We start from the raw sequence: 25,796 nt of genomic DNA, 5'->3' as shown, positions 1-25,796 counted from the left end.
TAAGAGACCATGCAATTGACCAGGTCATTATTAACTTGCAGTGTTGCGTCATTGTATGTTATAATTAACCACTTACCTTATATACTGGAGTATAAGCTGAGTTTTTCAGCACTTTTCTTAATATATACTTACTTTGTAATGTCTTCACATCCGTGTCCGTCCAGATGTGTCCGAATCCCAGAATTCCAAGTGGCGGTAGTTCACCGACCTCCATATTGGGACACCCAAGTGATGGGTGTCTCATTATGGAAACTGCTGGTGGAGAAGCCTCTTGCACAGTACCATCAGCGGAACACCGTCGCACCACACGCGCGCACACACACACACACATTGTATATGCCGTACGCACCACACACACACTGTATACGCCGTACGCAGCCTCCAGCGGAACACCATTGCAAACACGCCGCCGGGATCAGCCGAATGATTCACTGACCGCCACTATCGTTGTGCAGGAGGAGCGCATAGCACATGGGGTAGACAGGTCAAAGAAGAGAGCACAGACAGGAGAAATCAGCACATGGGGAAAGAGAGAGTGGATAGGTGGGTGAGCACATGGGGGGGAGAGATTTTGAGTACTGCAAAGCCTGCCTCCATCGTGACATTACCGCGCTCCCGATGTGATCGGGATAGGATAGGTATGAGGGGGCCATGCATACCAGGATAGGGATGATGAGGCATGCATACTAGGATAGGGATGAGGAGGCATGCATACAAGGATATGGATGAGAGGGCCATGCATACCATTGAAGGGATGAGGGAGCCATGCATACCAGGATAGGGAGGAGGAGCCATGCATACCATGAAACAGATGAGGGAGCCATGCATACCAGGATAGGGAGGAGGAGCCATGCATACCAGGAAAGGGATGAGGGGGCCATGCATACCAGGATAGGGATGAGAAGGCATGCATACCAGGATAGGGATGAGAAGGCATGCATAACAGGATAGGGATGAGGAGACATGCATACCAGGATAGGGATGAGGAGCCATGCATACCAGGATAGGGATGAGGAGCCATGCATACCAGGATAGGGATGAGGGGGCCATGCATACCAGGATAGGGATGAGGGAGCCATGCATACCAGGATAGGGATGAGGAGCCATGCATACCAGGATAGGGATGAGGGGCCATGATACCAGGATAAGAATGAGGGGGCCATGCATACCAGGATAGGGATGAGGGGGCCTTGCATACCAGGATAGGGATGAGGAGGCATGCATAATAGGATTGGTGATGAGAGGGCATGCATACCAGGATAGGGATGAGGGGGCCATGATACCAGGATAAGGATGAGGAGGCATGCATGCCAGGATAGGGATGAGGGGGCCATGCTTACCAGGATAGGGATGAGGGGGCCATGCTTACCAGGATAGGGATGAGGGGGCCATGCATACCAGGATAGGGATGAGGGGGCCATGCATACCAGGACAGGGATGAGGGGGCCATGCATACCAGGATAGGGATGAGGGGGCCATGCATACCAGGATAGGGATGAGGAGCCATGCATACCAGGAAAGGGATGATGGGGCCATGATACCAGGATAGGGATGAGGAGGCATGCATACTAGGATAGGGATGAGAGGGGCCATGCATACCAGGGTAGGGATGAGGGGGCCATGCATACCAGGAAGGGATGAGGAGGCATGCATACCAGGAAAGGGAAGAGGAGGCATGCATACCAGGATAGGGATGAGGGGACAATCCATACCCAGCTTATATTCGAGTCAATAAGTTTCCCCGGTTGTTTGTGGTAAAATTAGGTGTCTCGGCTTATACTCAAGTATATATGGTAATTGCAAGGGCGTGTAACTATTATTATTACCAGGCCAACAAGCATGATCATTTAGCAATATCATATTAACCCCTTCATGATCTTGCAGTTTTGTTTGTTTGTTTTTTTTTTTTCATTTTTTCATCCCCTTATTCCAAGAGCCTTAAAGGGGATCTGTCACCCCATTTTTCGCCTATAAGCTAAGGCCACCGGCATCAGGGGCTTATCCACAACATTCTGTAATGCTGTAAATAAGCCCCCGATGTATACTGAAAGATAAGAAAAACAAGTTGGATTATACTCACGCAGGGGCGGTCCAGGTGCGATCCGGTCCGATGGGCATCGCGGTCCAGGTCCGGCGCCTCCCATCTTCATGCAATGACGTCCTCTTCTTTTCTTCCTGCCACGGCTCCTGCACAGACGTACCTTATGTGCCCTGGTGAGGGCAGAGCAAAGTACTGCAGTGTGCAGGCGCCGGGAAAGGTCAGAGAGGCCCAGCACCTGCGCACTGCAGTACTTAGCTCTGCCCTCACCAGGGCACATAAAGTACCCCTGCGCAGGAGCCGCGACAGGAAGCAAAGAAGAGGACGTCATCGCATGAAGATGGGAGGCGCCGGACCCGGACTGCGACGTCCATCAGACCGGACCGCACCGGATCGCCCTTGGGTGAGTATAATCTAACCTGTTTTTCTCATCTTTCAGGTTACATCGGAGGCTTATCTACAGCATTACAGAATGCTGTAGATAAGCCCCTGATGTGGCGGTGGCCGCAGCTTAGGCTCCTTTCACACTAGCGTCGTGTGACGGACGTCGCAATGTGTCGTTTTGGAGAAAAAAGTTGCCCGCAAGATGTGTTTTTTTCTCCATAGACTTGCATTAGCAACAGATTGCGACGTATTGCCACACGTCGCATCTGTCGTGCAACGGATGCGTCATGTTTTTGGCGGTCAATGTAACGTTTTTTTGTGCGTCGGGTCCGCCATTTTCGACTGCGCATGCGCGGCCGAAACTCCGCCCCTTCCTCCCCGGAACTCACTATGGGCAGCGGATGCGTTGTAAAACTGCATCCGCTGCCCACGTTGCGCTAATCAATCACACCGTCCGTCAGGCCGACCGTTTGCAACGGCCCGTATCGACGGACTAGTGTGAAAGTAGCTTTATAGGCCAAAAATGGGGTGACAGATTCCCTTTAGCTTTTTTATTTATCCGTCTCCATAGTCGTGTGAGTGCTGCTTTTTGCTTTTGTGGGATGAGTTGTACTTTTAAATTGCACCATTCATTTTATTATGTGATGCACTGGAAAGCAGGAGAAAAAATCCAAGTATGTTGAAATTGCCAAAAAATGCAATTCCACAATTGTTTTTGTGGGTTTTTTATTTACCATGTTCACTATATGGTAAAACTAACCTGGCAATATGGTTGTCCAGGTCAGTAAGAGTACGCAGATGGTAAACGTGTGTGTGTGTGTGTGTGTATATATGTATATATGTATGTATATATATATATATATATATATATATATATATATATATATATATATATATATACATACATACAGTACAGACCAAAAGTTTGGACACACCTTCTCATTTAAAGATTTTTCTGTATTTTCATGGCAATGAAAATTGTACATTCGCACTGAAGGCATCAAAACTATGAATTAATACTTAATATTATATACTTAACAAAAAAGTGTGAAACAACTGAAATTATGTCTTATATTCTAGGTTCTTCAAAGTAGTCACCTTTTGCTTTGATGGCTGCTTTGCACATTCTTCTGTTAAAGTTGGTTTACTCCTTGAATTACCAAATCTTTTCATTGCTTTTCTTTAACTTATGCCATTGTGTACAGAATCTCTTGACAGCTTTCTGTTTTTAAAAAAGGTGAACTTGTGTTGGAAAGATCACTGCAGACAAATGGTAAGTGTGCCGTGTTTCTGTGGGTACCTTGCTGCAGCTTATGCGCACCCTGAATTGCCATTTTACAAGAAACACCTGCCCTTTATGGAGCTTCCCTGTATAAGACATCTGCTTATACACCAAGGAGCAAGTTTTCAGTTTTCGACTATTCAGGGGCAGTGTTTCGAAATCTGCCTTTGTGGAGTTTTCTTGTGCAATGATGTCAAGTATACAAAAATTGTGTCATCAAGCAAAATATCCAGTAGCGGTGGATCCTATAGATATAAACAAGTTTTTGAATGGCGTTGTAAGAGGATGTACAGAATCTTTCAGATGAACTGGCGGTGCACATACAAGCACATTGCAGCCAAATACAACACTAGTGCTCAACTAATTTAAGTGAACACACAACAGAAGACGACCAGTTTGAGTGCCTTTAATTAGTGGTCAAAAGTGTTCAAAAGGGCACAAATAATGTGGGAAATAGAAAAACATTGTCTTGTTATGTTATTCCAGATTTCTGTTGCATCTTGCCGATGGGAGGGTAAAAGTTTGGGCCAAGCAGCCTGATCTATTCCTGGCAAGTGTCAACTCTTCAGGATGGTGGAAGTGGCGTATTGGTGTGTGGGATGTTTTCTTGGCACAACTCGGGCCCTCTGATACCTGTAGTTGGATATTTAGATAGTAGAGCTAACATAAACATAGTGGACAAGTTTTATTCCTTTGTGACAGCTGTTTACCCTATGGCAGAATAAGCATTTCATCCATACAGTCAACCATACCACAAGAGTTATATAATCATGTATCGGAACATGACATCAAGGTTTCCTTGCTCCTTTCCCAATCACAAAATCTTATTCCTATAGACCAGCGGTGGGCAATTAAAAGGGTTGTCCATTACTAGGACAACCCCCTTGTCACTGAATGTTTGTCCCCGTTAACATAAAAACACTTAAACTCAGCTGGCACCATTTCAGCAGTGTCGGCATTCACGTTCTTGGGGCTCATGTGATGTAATGAAACGAGAGCCTCGCTCCCAGTCTCCGCTGGCGTCACTTTTCCCTTCTTTGGATGTATAAGTAACCAACAGGCAGTGAGAGTTGAGACTTGCCGCTCACTTCCTCTTGATTACTTATATGTCCGAAGGAGGGGACAGTAACGTCAGCGTTGATTGGATGCGGTGCTCACGTTACATAACAACCCCACTTGAGCACTGGGAACTTGGAGTGCTAACACTAATGGAACGGCGCCAGCACGGGTGGGGATTATAGGTATTAATATTTAATGGGGACAAACATCCACAGTCATTTTCCCGAGAGGCCACATGAGAGACCGTGACTGTTGTGTAGGGCCAAACCCATAGGCTGAAATTAATGCTGCTTAATATTATTATTGTAATTGTTTTATATTAATAATGATTGGATCCCTTAATATTGAACAGATTTAAGTATGCGGACATCCCTCTATATACCGTATGAGTTTACACACAGCCCCTTATATACAGTATGAGCTCCCACACAGCCCCCCTATATGCTGTATGAGCCCCTGCACAGCCCAGTATATACGGTAAGAACCCACACACAGGCCCCTATTTACAGTATTAGCCCATCTATATACAGTATGAGCCCCCACATAGCTCCCTGTGTACAGTGTGAGCACTCATAGACTATGTGCTGTATGAGTCCTCACATAGCCTTTATATACAGTATAAGCCCTCATATAGCCTCTCTATATTCAATATGAGCCTTTACTTAGCCTGTCTACATACAGTGTGAACCCCTATGTAGCCTCCTATATGTAATATGAGCCCTCACGTAGTCCCTCTTTATACAGTATGGGGCCCCACATAGACCCCAGTATACAGTGGCATGTCAAAGTTTAGGTCACAATTACTCTTATTGTGAGCAGTTAAGCAAGTTGAAATGATATCTAAAAGGCCTGAAGTTAAATATTACACGTTTTCTTTGTATTTTAGGGAAGAAAAAAAAAAAAATATATATATATATATATATATATATATATATATATATATATATATATATATATATATAGTCATATTTTACATTTAAAAAATTTGCAAAAAGCAAAATTGGACAATGCAAAACTGTAGCCACCTTTGCAGATTTATGTGCTCAGATAACTTTGACCAAGGTTTCAGGCCTTAATTGGCCTGTTAAGGTTATGGCTTGTTCACTATCATTGTTAAAGGGAACCTGTCACCCCCAAAATCGACGGTGAGCTAAGCCCACTGGCATCAGGGGCTTATGTACAGCATTCTGGAATGCTGTAGATAAGCCCCCGATGTATCCTGAAAGATGAGAAAAAGAGGTTAGATTATACTCACCTGGGCGAGCAGTCCGATCCGATCTGTAACTTTAGTTATTTTAGAGATCATTTCATCTTCAACTGTTCACAATAACAGTAATTTTGACCAGGGGTGCCTGAACTTTTTCATGCCATTGTACAGTATGAGCCCCCACCTAGTCTCCTATATACAGTATAAAGGTACCTTCACACATAACGATATTTTTAACGATATCGTTGCTTTTTGTGACATAGCAACGATATCGTTAATGAAATCGTTATGTGTGACAGCGACCAACGATCAGGCCCCTGCTGGGAGATCGTTGGTCGCTGAATAAAGTCCAGAACTTTATTTCGTCGCTGGACTCCTGCTGACATCGCTGGATCGGCGTGTGTGACACCGATCCAGCGATGTCTTCACTGGTAACCAGGGTAAACATCGGGTAACTAAGCGCAGGGCCGCGCTTAGTAACCCGATGTTTACCCTGGTTACCATCCTAAAAGTAAAAAAAAACAAACACTACATACTTACCTACCGCTGTCTGTCCCCGGCACTGTGCTCTGCACTCCTCCTGTACTGGCTGTGAGCGTCGGTCAGCCGGAAAGCAGAGCGGTGACGTCACCGCTCTGCTTTCCGGCCGCTGTGCTCACAGCCAGTACAGGAGGAGTGCAGAGAAGCAGAGCGCCGGGGACAGACAGCGGTAGGTAAGTATGTAGTGTTTGTTTTTTTTTACTTTTAGGATGGTAACCAGGGTAAACATCGGGTTACTAAGCGCGGCCCTGCGCTTAGTTACCCGATGTTTACCCTGGTTACCGGCATCGTTGGTCGCTGGAGAGCTGTCTGTGTGACAGCTCTCCAGTGACCAAACAGCGACGCTGCAGCGATCCGGATCGTTGTCGGTATCGCTGCAGCGTCGCTTAATGTGAAGGGGCCTTTAGTCCCCACGTAGCCTCCTACAGTGGGTATGGAAAGTATTCAGACCCTTTTAAATTTTCACTCTGTTTCATTGCAGCCATTTGGTAATTTCAAAAAAGTTCATTTTGTTCTCTCATTAATGTACAATCTGCACACCATCTTGACTGAAAAAAAAACAGAAATGTAGAAATTTTTGCAAATTTAATTAAAAAGAAAAACTGAAATATCACATGGTCATAAGTATTCAGACCCTTTGCTCAGTATTGAGTAGAAACACCCTGTTGAGCTAGTAAAGCCATGAGTGTTTGACAAGTGTGACCAACTTTTTACTATAGATGCTGCCTATGCAGCATCAATTTTAAAAGATAGAATGTTTAAAAATAATTAAAAAAATGGTTATACTTACCTGCAGACAGCCGATCTCCTCGCCGGCGTCCGTTCCTATAGATGGTTTGTGTGTGAAGGACCTTCGATGACGTCGAGGATTGTGATTGGTCGCGTGAGCGGTCACGCGACCAATCACAAGACCGCGACGTCATCACAGGTCCTTCACACAGACCATCTAAAGGAACGGAACCGGCAGCATGCACCGGAGAGGCGGGAACACTCCTGGGGCCATCAGAGGGTGAGTATATCACTATTTTTTATTTTAATTCTTTTTTTTTTTAACAATTATATGGTGCCCAGTCCGTGGAGGAGAGTCTCCTCTCCTCCACCCTGGGTACCAACTGCACATAATCTGCTTACTTCCCGCATGGTGTGCATAGCTCCATGCGGAAAGTATGCAGATCAATGCACTCCTAGGTGTGCGGAATCCCCGCAATTCCGCATATTTAATGAACATATTGCTTTTTTTTCCGCAATGCGATTTTTTTCGCGGAAAAAAATGCAACATTTGCACAAAAAATGCGGAATACCCTGCAAATAATAGGAGGCATATGTTAGCGCGAAAAATCCTGAACATGTGCACATGGCCTTAGCGTCACTGCTGCAGAGACAAAGCTGCTTCTGTTCACAGCTTTAGGCTGTGTGCACACAGAGTATTTGGATGCAGAATTTTCTGCACCACTTCGGCATCCCTTGGCGGCAAAAACGTGCGCTTTCATTGCGTTTTTGCATGCATTTTGTAGCATTTGTGGACCACAGTGAATGCTATAGAGATAGATTATAAATCTAAACAGATAGACATATCATTGAACACACCCCAACATATTATAAAAAGGCACCGTGTGTGACTAATTGGACAGATTTTTGTGATTAAATAAAAAACGACATGGCAGACATCTGTGAGCTGATATTATCACCCTGGGAAAGTCCCTGGTTATTAAAGGGGTTATAAATAATAAAAATCATTTAAAAAGAGAAAATGTGTAGGATGCAAAAAACAGACCCAGGACACAATATAAAACCACCACATAAATACGTAAATATAAGATGGAAAGGTATACACACGCAGGGCCGCCATCAGGGCATTACTAGCGTATGGGGTCCGGTGAGCAGAGGGGGCCCCTTCTCTTCTGCTCAACGGGCCCCAGCGGAAGGATGCTGCTGCTTCAGTAACTATCGTGCGTCCTCAGGCACGATCAGCTAAAATCTGTTGCTGTGCGGGGGATTCCTCCCGCACAGCAACAGTTAACAGCCACCAGCCAATCACAGGCCGTCACTGTTATACGCCGGAACGATGGTACGCGCCTCGGCTGAATCGTAGCGGAGGACACCGTTGGACCCCGACCAGGTAAGGAGAAACTTTTTTTTTTTTTTTGCAAAGCCACAGCATGGGGCTGCATTATACCACTACAGGGGTGCATTATACTGCTATGGGGCTGCATATTATACTGCCATGGAGCTGCATTATACTTCTATTAGTGATGAGCGCGTGTACTCATTGCTCGGGTTTTCCCGAGCACGCTCCGGTGGTCTCCGAGTATTTGTAACTGCTCGGAGATTGTTTTCTTTATCGCCTCTCATTGGGGGACACAGGAACCATGGGTGTATGCTGCTGCCATTAGGAGGCTGAAACTATGCAAATAAAAAAGTTAGCTCCTCCTCTGCAGTATACACCCCACCGACTGGCATAATACTCTTCAGTTTGTGAAAAAGCAGTAGGAGATAAGTAACAAGGTTGAAAAACCATAATCACAAACTTGAGAACTGTAAACGTGAGAACAGTCAGAGAACATAAAAACAGAAAACTGAGAAACCTTGGGAGGGAGCTATGTCCCCCAATGAAGGCTCCAAGAAACAGATTTTACGGTAAGCAACCAAAAATCCTGTTTTCTTTATCGCCTCTCATTGGGGGACACAGGAACCATGGGACGTCCCAAATCAGTCCCTGGGGTGGGAAAACAGACTTCCATCAGGTCAGAGGACTCACCACTGCCACCTGTAAGATCTTTCTGCCTAGGCTGGCGTCCCCCAAAGCGTAGGTATGGACCTTCTAAAATTTGGCGAACGTGTGGATGGAAGACCAAGTTGCCGCTTTGCAAAGCTGTAGGGCGGAAGCCCTGTGGTGCACCGCCCAGGAGGCGCCGACTGCCCGGGTAGAGTGAGCCTTGATCCCAGGAGGGGGCACTCTGTTCTTGACCCGGTAAGCCTCCAGAATTGCCATCCTGATCCAGCAAGCAATAGTCGCCTTAGAAGCCGGTTGGCCTCTGCGCATGCCATCAGGAATGACGCAAAAAGAATCCGTCTTCTGGAAAGTGGACGTTCTATCCAGGTAGATCCTCACTGCCCTGACGAGGTCCAGCTTGTTCAACGATCACTCCAGGGGATGAGTCGGAGCTGGACAAAAGGAAGGTAGAACGATGTCCACGTTGAAGTGAAAGGTGGAAACCACCTTAGGAAGGACGGAAGGAGGAGGCCTGAGGACCACCTTGTCCTGGTGAATGACCAAGCACGGAGGTCGGCAGGACAGGGCCGCCAACTCGGAAACGCGGCGGATAGAAGTGATGGCCACAAGAAAGGCCACCTTCAAAGATAGAACTGACAGGGGAACCTCCCTGAGAGGCTCAAAGGGGGAAACCCTCAGAACGTCCAGTACCAGGTTTAAATCCCATAAATCCACGGGGGCCCTGAACAGAGGGACAGCAGATCAGGCCTGTCTGGAAGGCCCCAGGGAGCGTCCGCGAGAAGATTGACGAGCTCCGCGAGCCAAGCTCTCCTGGGCCAAACCGAGGCGATCAGAATGACCGACACCCCTTCCGCTTTGATCCTTTTTAACAGTTTGGGAAGTATGGAAGGGGTGGGAACAGGTAGGGCAGCACGAACTGTGACCAAGGAATGGCCAGAGCGTCGACGCCCACTGCAAGAAGATCGCGAGACCTGGAGATGAACTGCGGCACCTTCCTGTTTATTCGAGACGCCGTGAGATCAACGTCCGGAGTCCCCCATCGAAGACAAATCTGATGGAAGACCTCCGGATGCAAGGACCATTCCCCTGCCGCGAGGCCCTCGCGGCTGAGGAAGTCGGCGGCCCAATTGTCCACGCCGTGATAGTGGCAGCAGCATACACCCATGGTTCCTGTGTCCCCCAATGGAGGCTCCAAGAAACAGATTTTACGGTAAGCAAGCATCACCGCAGCTGAATTATTTACAGCTACTAGCCAGCTTGATGACATATGGGGATTCCCTAGCAACCAGGCAACCCCCACATGTACTCAGGCCACATGTGTACACTCGCTCATCACTAACTACTATATATGACATTGGGGTGCATTTTACTACTATAGATGACTATGGGATGCATTATACTATTATGGATTACTATGGGTGCAATATGGAGAGACATGCGGCAGAATGGTAGGACACGTGGGGTCCAGAATGTAGGATATTATTACTGTAGGGGCTAATTAAAGGATATTATTTTTGAGGATACTGTTTTCACTGTAGGGGAGGAAAGGTCCTGTCATTGTCCAGGGTGACATGGTCGCTTTTTTCTTCATCTGGCTTAGTGTTGAGGTTGGGGAAAAATTGGGAAATGTGCTCTAGGTAACTTATAGTCTGCAGAGACGAGTCTATGGCTGGAAAAAGTGATGGCGGTCTGGGCTGGATGAAGAAAAGCGAGCATGAAGTACTTCAACTGCAAACGTCACTGGTAAGTCAGTGTGATATCTGTACACTGACACTATACACTGTATACAGTGCTCCTGTTTATAATGTCACTGGTGATCCCTATATTACCTGTACACTGGCAGTATATACAGAGCTCCTGTGTATAATGTCACCGGTGATCACTGTATTATCTTTGCAACAGTGACACTATATACAGAGCTCCTGTGTATGTCACTGGTTATCTCTGTATAATATCACCAGTGATCACGGTATTATGTGTACACTGACACTATACACTGTGTACTATATACAAAGCTCCTGTGTATGATGGCTCTTATGGTAAAATTAGTATTGTTTTTTTTTATTAATGATCATTATTGTAGTATTCGGTCACTTTATGGTGGTAATGTGTGGTTGGACCATGGTGTAGCAGTATTTGTCCCTTGTATGTGGTATTATTCGGTCACTGTATGGTGGTAAGATGTGGTGTGATCATGGAGTGAGTATTTGTTCCTTGTATATGGTATTATTGTTCATTTTAAAATTGTATGTGACACATTCCCTTAAAGAAACATAAATAAAAATACACCTAAAAAGAGTATTGGATATTTTAACAAATATTTAATGGGTTAGAGTAGAGTAGGGCCCATCCAAAAGAGTCTACATCGTCAAGGTGGCGGGTTAAAAAAAAATCTTTTAACAAAAGCTGCTAGCTATGTATGTGATCTGGAGTACGATGGGAACTGATAATGTGTGATTCGAGAAGACGGGATTCAGATGTGGAGTTTTTCAAAGAGTGGGTGATGGGACTGTGGAATGTTCGAGGGTTGGAGGCAAAGCTGGGGTGGAGCCTGGGTGGAGTCTCAAGGGGGCCCAAAAATGTTGCCAGGGTGGGGCGCTGAAATTCCTGGTGGCAGCCCTGTACACACATAGAATAAATACCATTTAAGCAATGGATGGTAGTGTGATGCATAGAGTAAATAGACAAACGTATATATAAAAACAAAAGAAAGTAAACAGGCTGGGTGCAAATAATGCTCCAAGGTGTGACAGTATGTGAATCTCACAAGGGGAGAACTAAGGCAGTACAAACACATGAGTAGACCAAGGGGCAAAATCAAATAACAACCACACAAAATCATAATATGTTTAATACACCTGAGCACCATGCAGAAGAATAGTTACCATATGAATGTGCCCTAGGGGGGCATTTGACTCTCATATTGACACTGAGGCCAAATAGGTTATTATTATCGATCTCTGTAATAAAACCAAATACCAAGCACATACTGATCAGCAACAAATGAGAAGTGAATACATGTCCATTATAAAAAAATATATATTTTATGAAGTAATGTGTATTAATTTAAAGACAAGTAAAAACTCAGAAAAGGTGCTGAAGATTGAGGGACACCGAGAATAATGCGATGCAGTACAAACGGTAACCTCTATTTTATAATATATACAGATTTTTTTTGTGATATTATCCATCTTTATAACATTCACTGCTGTCTGAAAACCCAAGCAAAAAGGCTACACAAAAGCAGCAAACACAGAGCAAATCGGCAATCATTTTTAGACCTACATTTTTATAGCATTGTTGACTGACTTGAAGTCAATGAGTGAAAAAATGCTAAAAGAATTGACATGCTGCAGATGCATCTGCACCAAATCTGCAGGTCACAAATAAGTAACGTGCATAAGACTTCAGGATTCTCATTCACTTTTCTGCCATCAGGATACCGGTCATGTTTTTGTGTCAAATCTGCATGGAAAAAACACAGTATGTGCACGTGGCCTTACTGTTCAGGTCAGCAGTTCAGCCATAATGCTAGTTCATATTGTCAGTCATTCAGTAGTGTATTCTGTCAAGCAGAAAGGTGGGGGGCACGGCTCTTGAAAACAAATCATGGGATGAACTCTTTAAAGGTAAGGGGTAAAGGAAGGGGTCTTGTGCTACTAGTCCAACCCTGCTCCCACCACTGATGGGTGCAAATAGAGAGGGGCTTACTGACACTGGACAGAAAGTAGTTTATATTATGCAAAACTGACATCATAAAATGAGCCACCATTTTTTTTCTATAAACCTAAAAAGGTACATATGATGGTGAGATATAATTAGTTATATTTTTCTAACTCAAGAGTCCCTTCTATCAGATTTAGGCTTTTTATGCGATACTACAACCCCAATAAATATGGTTTTCTGTACACCAAAATGGTTGAAAACGATCTTTCTTCCATTCTTTAGATCATGATCCGAAGCATTTTCCTATTCTTAGATCGAACCTACGTCCTACAAAACTCTATGCTTCCTTCTATATGGTAAGTGTCTGTGTAACCTGCTCTTTGGCTCACCTGCCTATTATCAAACCACCTACAGATTGCTACTCTCCATCAGCATCCATTCTGGCCACCCAAGGTGTACACAGACCGTAATTCTTCTGTATGGTCACCATGTCATCTTACAGTCTGGCTAAGGCTTTCCCCAGCAAAAGCCGCTGTTTGGGGGTGGTGGGAGCAGGCTGCATCCCGATGGGCTCATCTCTCATAACACAACCCCTTTATTGACTATCACTGGATGACAGCTTATACTTTGAATTCTTCTACCATTGAAAATCAAATCTTTTGATCAATAAACAGTAAAGATCCTTACCGTGATATTCCTAAAACTACCCCAAAGCACCCCTGTCCTCTGCTCTGTGTGTACTCAATGCTTGGTGGCGTTACACCGTGCCATGGTACTATATGAAACGCTGTACAACACAGAACTGATTGTCTCTATGTACTATTAAGAAACCATTTGCCAAACGCGCTGACTTTACACTCAACGTCGAAATTAGTGTGATTGTCATCTTCTGCAGTGTGGATGGCTTGAGTCATAAGTCACTCATTAGAAAGTCATTCCTTTGCTTTTGTTCCTTTTCCTTGCAGGGATATGGGTTTGGAGTTATTTCGCTGTCATGTTGTAAGTGATAAGTTGGTTCAAACAAAAACGATAGATGGCATCCTCCTCCTGATTGAGAAAGAGCGCTCTGGAGAGGCAGTGGACAGAAGTCTGATGAGAAGTTTGCTTGGCATGCTGTCTGACCTACAAGTAGGTGTATTAAATAGTCTGGAAGAGAAAATTGTAGAATTGTAGGTTGGTTTTGCATAATGTCCAAAGAAAGAGGGATAACTGAAATCGAGGCCCCCTTAATCCTCACTAAGCAAAACTATGCATTAGATTAAAATTAAGGGCCAAATTGATCAAGACCGGCATTGTTGATATCGGTCTTGATGAGGGGACGTGCTGACGTACGCTCCTGATTCATAAAGAGGTGCACAAATCTTCATGTAGATGTATGTCGAAAACTAAGGTGTACATGAGCATATTTAGTGTGGTCTGTCAGCTGGAAATCAATGACACAAGCATAAACTAACAGTAATAGGAACATTTTTAATACTTCATGTAAGACCATACTTTATTTTGTTTTAGGACGCATTTGTGAGCCTCTCACTATTTTATCTGATTTGTATAGGTGTACAAAGATTGTTTTGAAGGAAGATTTTTGGAAGAAACAAATTGCTTGTATGCATCTGAGGGGCAGAGGTTAATGCAAGAGAGAGAGGTAAGTATGGCTAGCTATAAACCAGCTTCCTTTTATAAAGTGCCTTTGTACAATTAAAAATTGCTTTCAGGTCTGATTTCCAGAAGTCTCGGAACCAATATGTCATAGGCTATGTGCACACGTTGTGGATTAGCCTTAGGAATTTCTGGTGCGGATTCTGCCTCTCCTGGCAGAAAACGCACCTGCGGATTTGTCGCGTTTTTTTTACCCCTGAGGCTTTCTATAATGGAATGGGTACAAAAACGCTGCAGATTGAAAAAAGAAATGACATGCTACTTCTTTTAAACCGCAGCGTTTCCGCAGCGGATTTTCCGCAAAGTGTGCACAGCATTTTTTTTTCTCATTGATTTACATTGTACTGTAAATCAATTGCGGATCTGCAGTGTTTCTGCACTGCAAAAAACGCTGCGGATCCGCAGAGAATCCGCAACGTGTGCACATAGCCTTAAAGGGACACTGTCACCCCCTCCAGCCGTTATAAACTAAAAGAGCCACCTTGTGCAGCAGTAATGCTGCATTCTAACAGGGTGGCTCTTTTAGTTTTTGCTTCGGTTATTCCCTCAATAAAGCAATTTATAATTTTCCCCAAATATCTTTAGCCAGGGAGGCAGGTCTGAAGCCCCCTCTTTGAAGCGCCCAAATGCCGTCAGTCATCTCTTCTGGGGCGCTGGTCGCCGCCCCTTCAGCGCTGTTTACGTCTGAAATCCGGCGCCTGCGCTGTGCGTGCCTGCCAGGGGCAGGCGCATTGAATAGTGGCCGTCATAGCTCAGATGCCGGGTTCCTGACGGAGCCTGTGCGGGCAGTGCGGCCACCCTGTTGCTGAATCCCCGCCCCGCAGTGTGTTATACATTATGCACAGTGCGGGGTGGGGATTCAGTAACAGGGTGGCCGACAGCCCGCACAGGCGCCGTCAGGAACCCGGCATCTGAGCTATGACGGCCACTACTCAATGCGCCAGCCCCTGGCAGGCACGCACAGCGCAGGCGCCGGATTTCAGACGTAAACAGCGCTGAAGGGGTGGCGACCAGCGCCCCAGAAGAGATGACTGACGGCAGTTGGGCGCTTCAAAGAGGGGGCTTCAGACCTGCCTCCCTGGCTAAAGATGGGTATTTGGGGAAAATTATAAAACGCTTTATTGAGGGAATAACAGAAGCAAAAACTAAAAGAGCCACCTTGTTAGAATGCAGCATTACTGCTGCACAAGGTGGCTCTTTTAGTTTATAACGGCTGGAAGGGGTGACAGTGGCCCTTTAAGCTTCTGTTTAGGGACTGACCATATAGTGTATTATATTACTCACTAGTAGAGAGTTTTTCATTAACACATGTGGTCCTCAATCTGGAACCACATTGCCAAAGTGGAGGGTCCTGTATCTATAAGATGCAGCACATTGTGTTTTACGTGGACAGCCTATTCATTATGGTAAAGATACCTTATGATCAGGCAACCCCTTTCTAACAAAAATGGATTAAAAGGGATATCTGGTACTTTAAAAAAGGCATGTAGTTGCTAACAGAGGCAACTATCTGCCTGTTGTACCCAGCGTTGGTCATTGACCACTCCTGCCAGAAATTCAGCAACTTGCTGTCAACAGCACAGCAGTTTTTCTTCCTGTTGACAGGGCAGGACTAGTGGTTTCATGCTGATTGACAGCCGATCTCTACTGCCTAATTGGGGGGAAGTTTGCTCTCACTCAGCATGATGCTAGTAGTACCGCCCTGTCAACAGGAAGAGAAACTGCTGCTCTGTTGACAGCGAGTTGCTGAATCTCTGGCAGGAGCGGTCAATGACAGGTGCTGGGTGCAACAGATATGTAGTTGCCTTTGTTAGCAACTACATGCCTTTTTCTAAAGTCCCGGATATCCTCTTTAATAGCTGACAGCCCCTTCAAAGAAAAGCCAATGTCACAGGTAGTGGCACTGGGCAATCTAACAAGCACAATAGTTACCTGATCATAAAGAAACCATTTAGAACCATTTCCATAATTTGTTTTGCTGCCTATATAGTGCCCAATAAGCAATATGTAGTGATGAGAGACAGACTTGGTAGCACTGACCCTATTGGACCTGCAGAGCAGCTTTGGATAGTGTTATGAAACTGTATATAGCTGCAGCTATGAAACAAGCAAGGGTGTCCGTGTGTGTAAATGTATTTTGCTAGCATAACTTGCCATATCTTCTAATCTCTGGTTTACTTTCATGCTGTTTTTCCTATTACTAGATTCCTGAATATTTACATCATGTGAATAGGCGTTTAGAAGAAGAGGTTGACCGGGTCATCACATATTTGGACCATGGGACGCAGTAAGTAAAGTATTGTCATATTTTTAAAATTGTTGCCCGTCTTAGATGCCTCCAGTTCATATCCCCTTAGGATACATAGAGGGGATCACTTGCTAGCTGTAGGCTCTCCTCTTCTGTGCATTACATAGTTGACCCATTGATGTCCTGGTGCAGCAGCTAGTGTAGAGAAATGAATATTCATAGGCCGCTAGATGATTCACTCATCTTTCATCTACATGCTTCTAGAATAATTTTCTCTTCAGGGCCAAATTCACATTAATAGGTTAGCAAATTGCCCCTTTGAGCTGCAGTACTGTGCTAATATTGACCCAATACAATTGTGGAAATGTCCTCTCAAGATAAAAGTTTGGTTAGGTCAAACATTCTGTACCTTGCTGTGTTTTTTATTTTATTTTACTTGGCTGAAAAATGAAAACAGAAGCCAAGTACATTTGGTTTGATATCTTCAACCAATGGAAAACATCCAGCAAAGGCAAGCTTTATATATTAGCACTTAGGCCATGGTCAGATGGTGGCATCTTTTTACCAACAGCCACCCTGGCGTAGTGTTTAGAGCAGTATTGGTAAAATGGAATAATATGGATGTAACCTACGGAATACTAAGTCACTATAATTACAACGTCATTGAGACCAATTGAAAAAATAGGATCAAATCTAACTTTAAAGGGAACCTGTCAGCAGGATTGTGCCCAGTAACATGCTGACCTGCCCCCTAGTTTACATAGTGAATATTATACAGTGCCTTGCGAAAGTATTCGGCCCCCTGGAACTTTTCAACCTTTTCCCACATATCATGCTTCAAACATAAAGATACCAAATGTAAATTTTTGGTGAAGAATCAACAACAAAGGGTTTTCAACCAAGTACTAAAAATAAACATTTTATTTAAAATTATTGAATCTGTCCAATTACTTTTGGTCCCTTTAAAAACCGGGTGGCACATGTTAAGGAGCTGAAACTCCTAAACCCTTCATCCAATTTTAATGTGGATACCCTCAAATGAAAGCTGAAAGTCTGAACTTCAACTGCATCTGAATTGTTTTGTTTAAAATTCATTGTGGTAATGTCTATAACCAAAATTAGAAAAATGTTGTCTCTGTCCAAATATATATGGACCTAACTGTAGGTTACTTTGCACAATCCTGCTGACAGCTTCCCTTCAAAGGGTTGTCCATTTTTACCTCATACGGGTCTGCAGGCTGATTATGCTTTAAAATAATAAAATAACTAGTACTTTACTCCAGGAATCTCCTACCGCCCCATTCCCACTCTGGTGAGTTTTTTCTTGACATGACTGCTGCGGACACTTGTTGTAGACACCACTAATGACTGCAGGCCAATTACTGACATTAGAGGTCATGCTGAGGCAAAATGCCCAATATTGCTGAGTGCAGTGATGTGATTGTGGGGTTGTCACCACTGCAACCCTGCCGACAATGAACTCTAGGAAGCAGCGGAGAGGCGGCACTGGAGCAGAAGGGTTATCCCACACGTAGGTACTCCTTTTCTATTATTTTCTAGCATCACCAGTCTGTATGCTTGTTCGGCCTGAAGATCGATAACACCTTTAAGCTTATTTTATCTTCTTCAGACCAGATGAGTTCCTCAAGGTTACACATGGTGAGGCGTTGGCACTAATTTGCTATATTTTTAACTGCTGGCATTTGCAAATGCTTCACGAAGTAATGTTGTATATTTTATCCTGCAGTAAACCTTTGATCGCTTGTGTGGAGAAACAACTACTAGGAGAACACTTGGTTGCCATCTTACAAAAAGGTAATTTCTCTTTTGGAACTGTTGTTTTAGCTGCGTACAGTTGGTATTCATTTTATATATACTGTTTAATATCCACAGTGTTTCTCCTATCCATACCTATTTACCTGGCACGTAGACAAATTGAGTTCCTGTGGTTTTTGTGGTCTGATCCACAGACGTCATGATGTCGATGGATGAAGACTTCCTGAACCACCCAGTGCTCTGTGTTTTCAAAGTCCTAGCCATAAAATAGATAAAAATATCCAGAATAAGGGGGAATGTTAGTGTCCCCGTTCTGGATTAAGAAATTGTGCTAACCTGGCATCAGTCGAACATCCCTTCAGCGGATATTAGCTACTCACAAATAGCACCCTTACAAAATCCATCTGCTGCAGCATCTCAACGAGGATGACCCAGATCGGAGCAATGAGTTTGCAGAATGGGCAAAACAAAAATTGGAACAGGGCCCTCCGTTTACACAGAACATTATGTTCAGTGCTGAGGCAACCTTTTTTTCTTGGGCCATTTATATGGATACACCTAAATAACATGGGAATGGTGACAGTTTTCTTGCGTAGGGTGTCTTGCATTGAAATCTGCTTCAATGACCCAGGTACTGCGTTCACCAGACATCATCACAATCATCACAATTTCTATCTGCTCCTCACGTGTTAACCTCTGCGACATGTCAATGGCTGTAGAGAAAGAGAAATTTGTAAATACGGTAACTCATGAAAGAATAAAGTTACATTAAAACCAAGCGCATTGTTTTTCTTGTGAAATTCTCAATAAGTTTGATGTGTCACATGACCCTCTTCCCATTGGAAAAAATAAAGTTGGATCCAAAATGGCCACCATGGTCACCACCCATCCTGAAAGGTTTTCCCCCTCCCATATGCTAATGTGCCACAAACAGGAAGTTGATATCACCAACCATTCTCATTTTATTTAGGTGTATCCAAATTCATGGCCCACCCTGTAGTATAATGCACTCCACATAGTCCTCCTTAAGGTATAATACACTGCCATAGTCCTCTATTCAGTATAATGCACCCCATAGTCCTCCATATTATGTAATGCACCTCTCATAATCCTCCATATAGTACAATGTATTCCTCATTGTATAATGAACCTTTTAGCCCTTCATATAGTATAATTCACTCCCTATAGTCCTCAATACAGTATAATGCACTCCCTATGGTCCTCCATACAGTATAATGCACCCCATAGTCCTTGATAGAGTACAATGCAGCCCCCATATAGTATGATGCACATCTCATAGTTCTGCAGTATTATGGCCACCATGTAATCACTGATTTAAAAAAAAAAACCAAAAAAACCCATAGTCGCCTCTCCTCGCTTTCCCACTGATCCGATTTCTGCAACACATCTCAGCAGCTCCACTGACCGACACAGCATTGTGTTATAAAGCAATGTCATTGCACCCGCTGCCTGAGATGTCAGATGCACAGGGGGAATGATGGGAGAGGGAGTCTCACCTGATGCTCCCTCTTCCATCATTGCTTTCAACTGTATTGGCATATTCGATGCTGATGCAGTTGAATGTGTGATGCCAGGCACGGGGGGTGGGCGGATCTGTCACCAGTACCATTACTCACGGGCCCCATGGCAACTGCGTGGTCTGCCGGTATTAGCGGCGTGCAACTGGCTAGGGGAGTGGAGGCCCTAGGCAAATTCTTAGTTTGCCCCACCCTATCACCATTCTTGCCAGTGATAACACATACCTATTCATGCTTGTTTTCACCAAACAACCTCTTTAATTTTATTATAAGTACCTATTTCCTCACAATTGTTCTGGAATTGCAATGCTCAAAATTTGTTTGCCTGGGGCCAAGCGATCACGTAGCTTTTTGCAAGCTACAGTGCATTCCTATGAACAGCTATTTCACATACAGTGAGAGATAAAGTGTAGACTCGGCCCTGGCCTTAAGGTACCGTCACACTAAGCGACGCTGCAGCGATACCGACAACGATCCGGATTGCTGCAGCGTCGCTGTTTGGTCGCTGGAGAGCTGTCACACAGACAGCTCGGCAGCGACAAACGATCCCGAGGTCCCCAGGTAACCAGGGTAAACATCGGGTTACTAAGCGCAGGGCGGCGCTTAGTAACCCGATGTTTACCCTGGTTACCAGCGTAAAAGTAAAAAAAACAACCACTACATACTTACCTACCGCTGTCTGTCCCCGGCGCTGTATTTCTCTGCCCTGTGTAAGCACAGCGGCCGGAAAGCAGAGCGGTGACGTCACCGCTCTGCTTTCCGGCTGCCCGGCGCTCACAGCCAGTACAGGAGGAGTGCAGAGAAGCTGAGCGCCGGGGACAGACAGCGGTAGGTAAGTATGTAGTGGTTGTTTTTTTTACTTTAACGATGGTAACCAGGGTAAACATCGGGTTACTAAGCTCGGCCCTGCGCTTAGTAACCCGATGTTTACCCTGGTTACCAGCGAAGACATCGCTGAATCGGCGTCACACACGCCGATTCAGCGATGTCAGCGGGAGAGCCAGCGACGAAATAAAGTTCTGGCCTTTCTGCCCCGACCAGCGATATCACAGCAGGGGCCTGATCGCTGCTGCCTGTCACACTGGACGATATCGCTAGCCAGGACGCTGCAACGTCACGGATCGCTAGCGATATCGTCCAGTGTGACGGGGCCTTTACACAACACTAGTAAATAGATTCCACAAGCCGAAAATGTGAGGAAGTCTTTACATCCAATATGTAGACATCACGTTCATCTAAGTGCTTATGCTTTAATTTATCTTTTGGTTGCAGTATTTGTAATAAAGAGGGTTATATGGAATAGTTTTAGGATTTTATCTAGTGCATTATTAAGTACAAACAATCCAATCAGCCAAGACTTTCAGGTGACGGTGGGTGTGAAATTTGTAAATTAGGTTTATAAGTAGGTTCATAAACCGGTTATTTCCAGGGGAGATGTGTCCTTACACAGTCTGACAATCTCCTGTCACTGCTGTCATTGTAGAGGCAAGAGTAATGGCAGAACCTAGTTGTTGGGAGAGATTGGAGATTCTTAAAGGAGTTGTCCATAACTAGACAACCCTTTATGAGTAATCATAGGGTGCAGCATAAAATAAAAAATATATATATTTATACTTACCACCTGTATCGGCATTGTTTCAGTCTCTGCATTGTGTCCCTTGTCGCTCAAGCTACATAAACAGTGTCATGTGACCGCTGCAGCAAATAGTTTTGTCCATGTGGAAGAACAGTGTTTAACTAGTTAAATGCTCTGACAATGTCAGTTGTGTGGTGCAGGGCCAGTGGGGCGTCCTTTGCAGTGCCCATCGCACCGAAACACGTGCATGGCTTCCCCGGCAGCTCTCATGTCCTTCGTATGAGTGTGATTTGTCCAAAGGTAGGGAAAGTGAAGCCAGTGCTGATTGGCCACAGGGATCGCATGACATAACAATGTCATGCAATCACCAGGAGAGCCAGTGCTGACACCGCTGGTACTGCATCGGAGGTGAGTATAGGTGTTAAATAAGAATATTAAAAGAAATAAACATATTTGGTATCACTGTGTCCAATCTAAAAATACAATCTACGAAAATAAAATATTAATGGCATAAATGAAAAAATTGAATAATCAAAATTGCCATTTTCTATTCACTGCACCTTCCTTCAAAAATGCGATAAAAAGCAATCAAAATGTCATGTATACCCAGAAATAAAAAAGAAAGATTGGCACGCAGAAATACAAATCATCACATAACTCGATCAATGGAAAAAATTAAAAAAAAGCTATTTTTTAACCAGTAGAAATATAATTCTAAAAGTTTAGTATCACTGTAATCGTGCTGAGCTGTACAATTATGTTGCCAGGTAGGTTTAACTGTACAACAAACCCTGGAAAAGCAAAAGCAGAAAAATAAAGGAAGAATTTCATTATACTTATTCTTTCTAATTTTGCCGCACTTGGATTTAGAAATGCATGCTCGTACAGGGAAGATGGTTAGTCTCCAAGTGAGACTACCCTCGGACTCGTACACCCAGAATGAGCAGGGATTTCTATTAACTATAACTTGAACCTGTATGTTACGCTGCTCCTCCTGTCAGTAGATCTCATGACTGGTTCCAGAGGACGTGTCACAAGGTCAAAAATGGCCAGTATTTTCCAGAATTGTATTTTTTTTTTTTGCTCCCCGTATTATTAGTCTGCATTAAATCCACCTTACTGTTCCAGAGATTTAAGTCTTTATTCAGTGCTAATTTCTATGGCCTTTACCATGGGGGCTCACAGGCTTCTCTAGGGCGGCTCTTTTGGCTGCTCAGCATTATTACCCTATTTCCCCCATGGTAAACGCCAGTGAAATTAACACTAAATAATAAGACCCTTATGTGTGAAATCATAAACAGAGAACTGAATGCTCAGTGGAGCAGCCAGAATCATTTAAGATCAAAAACTGCCCAGTCTCTACCTGGTGACAGGTCCTCTTTACATATTCCATCAGTGTCTTCCTTCCCTTGTGTATAGCCATGTATGATCACTGTGTGCCCTGGCTTGTCTGTAACAGCTATGTGTGGTTTTGTACACGCAGGTCTGAAGAATATGCTGGATGAGAACAGAGTTCCAGACCTGACTCTTATGTATCAACTCTTCAGTCGGGTCCGAGGTGGTCAGTCAATCCTGCTGCAGCACTGGGGGGAGTACATTAAAGTATGAAACCAAATATTGTATCATATTTGCATCCTTGTAAAGCTGAGCTCCACCTCATCTATTTATGCACCTGGGTATATTTCCATAACTGTATAGCCCTGTGCCCTGTACGGTCTGCCAGCATGTAAAAGCAATGTTGGTTATAGATAGACACCAATGCTGGACACCTATTTTCTAGAAGTCATAGGCTGTAAGTTAGTAGTATGCACAATGTACTGGAGTTGTGAACCCAGCATTACACGTGCAGATTCCTTTTGTTGTCAGAGCACAGTCATGACTCCTTTTACCCTTCCCAATTGAGCGATTACCGTTACTGCCCTGTTTCCAAGCACCCGGATTAATGTCCTCCAGAAATAGGAAGATGAGTGTATAAATAGAGCAATAGTTCCAGTCAGTGGCCCAAAAATGGAGTCAATGCATTGTCAACCCAACCTATATCACAGCACTGTCCATGTTTGCTCCTATTATTTCTCTTTTAGTAAAAATAATCACATCGCTTCTCTTAATAACCATGGCAGTGTGTGCCTCTTTCTCCCAAGTCATTGTGCTTCACCCAAGTACTGGCAGAACGGTCTTCCACCTTCTTCCAAACATGCACCTACAATGCACCCTCTGCTGTCAGCCACCACTTGTAGCTGTTAATCTTCCCTAAGAGAGGACCGTCGATTGACAGCCGCTGAATGCCTTTTCAGCCTGGCAGAAGCAAACATCCACCCCCATTTTAACAAGTTTTTGCGCCATAAACATGCAATTTACCTAGTCCATGCATCTGTAAGGTGCAGAAAGAAATGTTTTTATAAATTCAATTATAGGCCAAGCTCTCCAGAGAGCTATTGGGTTTACTCTGTGGAAACGTGTAATGAACCCTATTAGCCATATGGATATGGGTTGTCTTTAGCAGCCTACTCTTTATGGTGGGAAAAGGAATGCAAATCCGCTACATAAACTATACCGTATGTAATTTTATATTTGTAATAATTCTTTCTTGCTGCTTATAAGACTATCGTGTTATGCACTACTTTCTTCTACAGATCTTTGGTAGCTCGATAGTTGTCAATCCAGAAAAAGATAAGGACATGGTGCAGGAGTTGCTGGATTTCAAGGATAAGGTGGATCATATCATTGATGTCTGCTTCCAGAAAAATGAGAAGTTTGTCAATGTCATGAAGGAATCTTTTGAAACGTATATCAACAAGAGAGCGAATAAGCCAGCAGAACTGATAGGTAAAAAAGTTGCTGAGTACCTAATAGCCATTATAATTCAGTATAAAATAGATGTATATTCTAAATATCTCTAATATTCATATTGAATATGGACTAATCAATACCGTTATGTACCAATACATATTAGGCCCCTTCACACGTCTGCTTTTTATGTCCGTATGCGGTCTGGTTTTTAAGGACCGCAAATACGGACATGCAAACACCGATTGTTTTCAATGGTGGTGCACACGTCAGGTTTTACACATGGTCAGTGTCTTGTAGGAAAATCCCGCAGACGTGTAGTTTTTTTTATGGCACCACGGACGAAATGCGTGTGCTGCACACGTGCACACTGATGACATGGATGACATCCATGTGACACTTCCCGGAATTAAATGCTCCGGCGGCTGGGAAAGCTTTACAGTTAGTGCTGTTCCCAGGCGCCCGGGTGCTGAATACAACACTCATCATCCTCATCTGGTCTTCTGCGATCAGCTAGACCATGCGACGCTAATGAGAGTTGTAGTCAGCAGCCGCTGTCTGTGAATAGCGTGCATTAAAAGGAACCTGTCACCCCCAAAATCGAAGATGAGCTAAGCCCACCAGCATCAGGGGCTTATCCACATCATTCTGGAATGCTGTAGATAAGCCCCCGATGTATCCTGAAAGATGAGAAAAAGAGGTTAGATTATACTCACCCAGGGGCTGCCGGAGCCGCAGCAGCGTGACTACAAGAAGAGGACATCATCGTAAGAAGATGGGAGGCCCCGGACCGCACCGCGTCGCCTATCGGACCGGACCGCAGCGGGAACGCCCCTAGGTGAGTATAATCTAACCTCTTTCTCCATCATCACATTGGGGGACACAGAACCGGGGGTGTATGCTGCTGCCACTAGGAGGCCGACTCTAAGTAAATACAAAAAAGGGTTAGCTCCTCCTCTGCAGTATACACCGCCCACTGGCTCCAGATAATACCAGTTCTTGCTTAGTGTCCATAGGAGGCACACTGCGTCTGATTTTTTTCCCAGATGTTTTATTTTTTAATTTTAATTTTTATTCTTATCTTTGCGCAAGAGGACAAAGGGGGCGACGGACCCTTTTAAAGGGGCCGATCTCCCCCGAAACACCAACAGGCGAGCACGGCGAGTTTACTCCCCGTACCCTTTCCTGCGACGTGGGATGTTCGGCCATGAACTAGCCCTGTGAAATCCTAGGGGAGCGAACCCTTAGGATACACAGAGGCACTTTCCCTGAGCACAGTCCGGCCGCCCTCTCTCTGCACCACCA

The 25,796-nt window shown here is 44.4% G+C and overlaps 1 protein-coding gene across 1 annotated transcript in view; it reads left to right on the top strand.

Annotated features, from left to right (window-relative positions):
- The window catches only part of CUL4A (cullin 4A), a 101,493-nt gene that overhangs the window by 31,954 nt on the left and 43,743 nt on the right, over positions 1 to 25,796 (top strand). The window contains exons 5-12 of the mRNA XM_069757887.1: positions 3,627 to 3,695; positions 13,193 to 13,266; positions 13,876 to 14,038; positions 14,463 to 14,552; positions 16,771 to 16,853; positions 18,562 to 18,629; positions 23,188 to 23,306; positions 24,338 to 24,530. Of these exons, the coding sequence (XP_069613988.1) occupies positions 3,627 to 3,695; positions 13,193 to 13,266; positions 13,876 to 14,038; positions 14,463 to 14,552; positions 16,771 to 16,853; positions 18,562 to 18,629; positions 23,188 to 23,306; positions 24,338 to 24,530 (859 nt within the window). The remainder of the gene's footprint in view (positions 1 to 3,626; positions 3,696 to 13,192; positions 13,267 to 13,875; positions 14,039 to 14,462; positions 14,553 to 16,770; positions 16,854 to 18,561; positions 18,630 to 23,187; positions 23,307 to 24,337; positions 24,531 to 25,796) is intronic.

This window comes from Ranitomeya imitator, chromosome 3, assembly GCF_032444005.1.
Source record: "Ranitomeya imitator isolate aRanImi1 chromosome 3, aRanImi1.pri, whole genome shotgun sequence".
In the NCBI taxonomy this organism is placed as follows: domain Eukaryota; kingdom Metazoa; phylum Chordata; class Amphibia; order Anura; family Dendrobatidae; genus Ranitomeya; species Ranitomeya imitator.
This window is presented reverse-complemented; position numbering and strand designations above follow the sequence as displayed.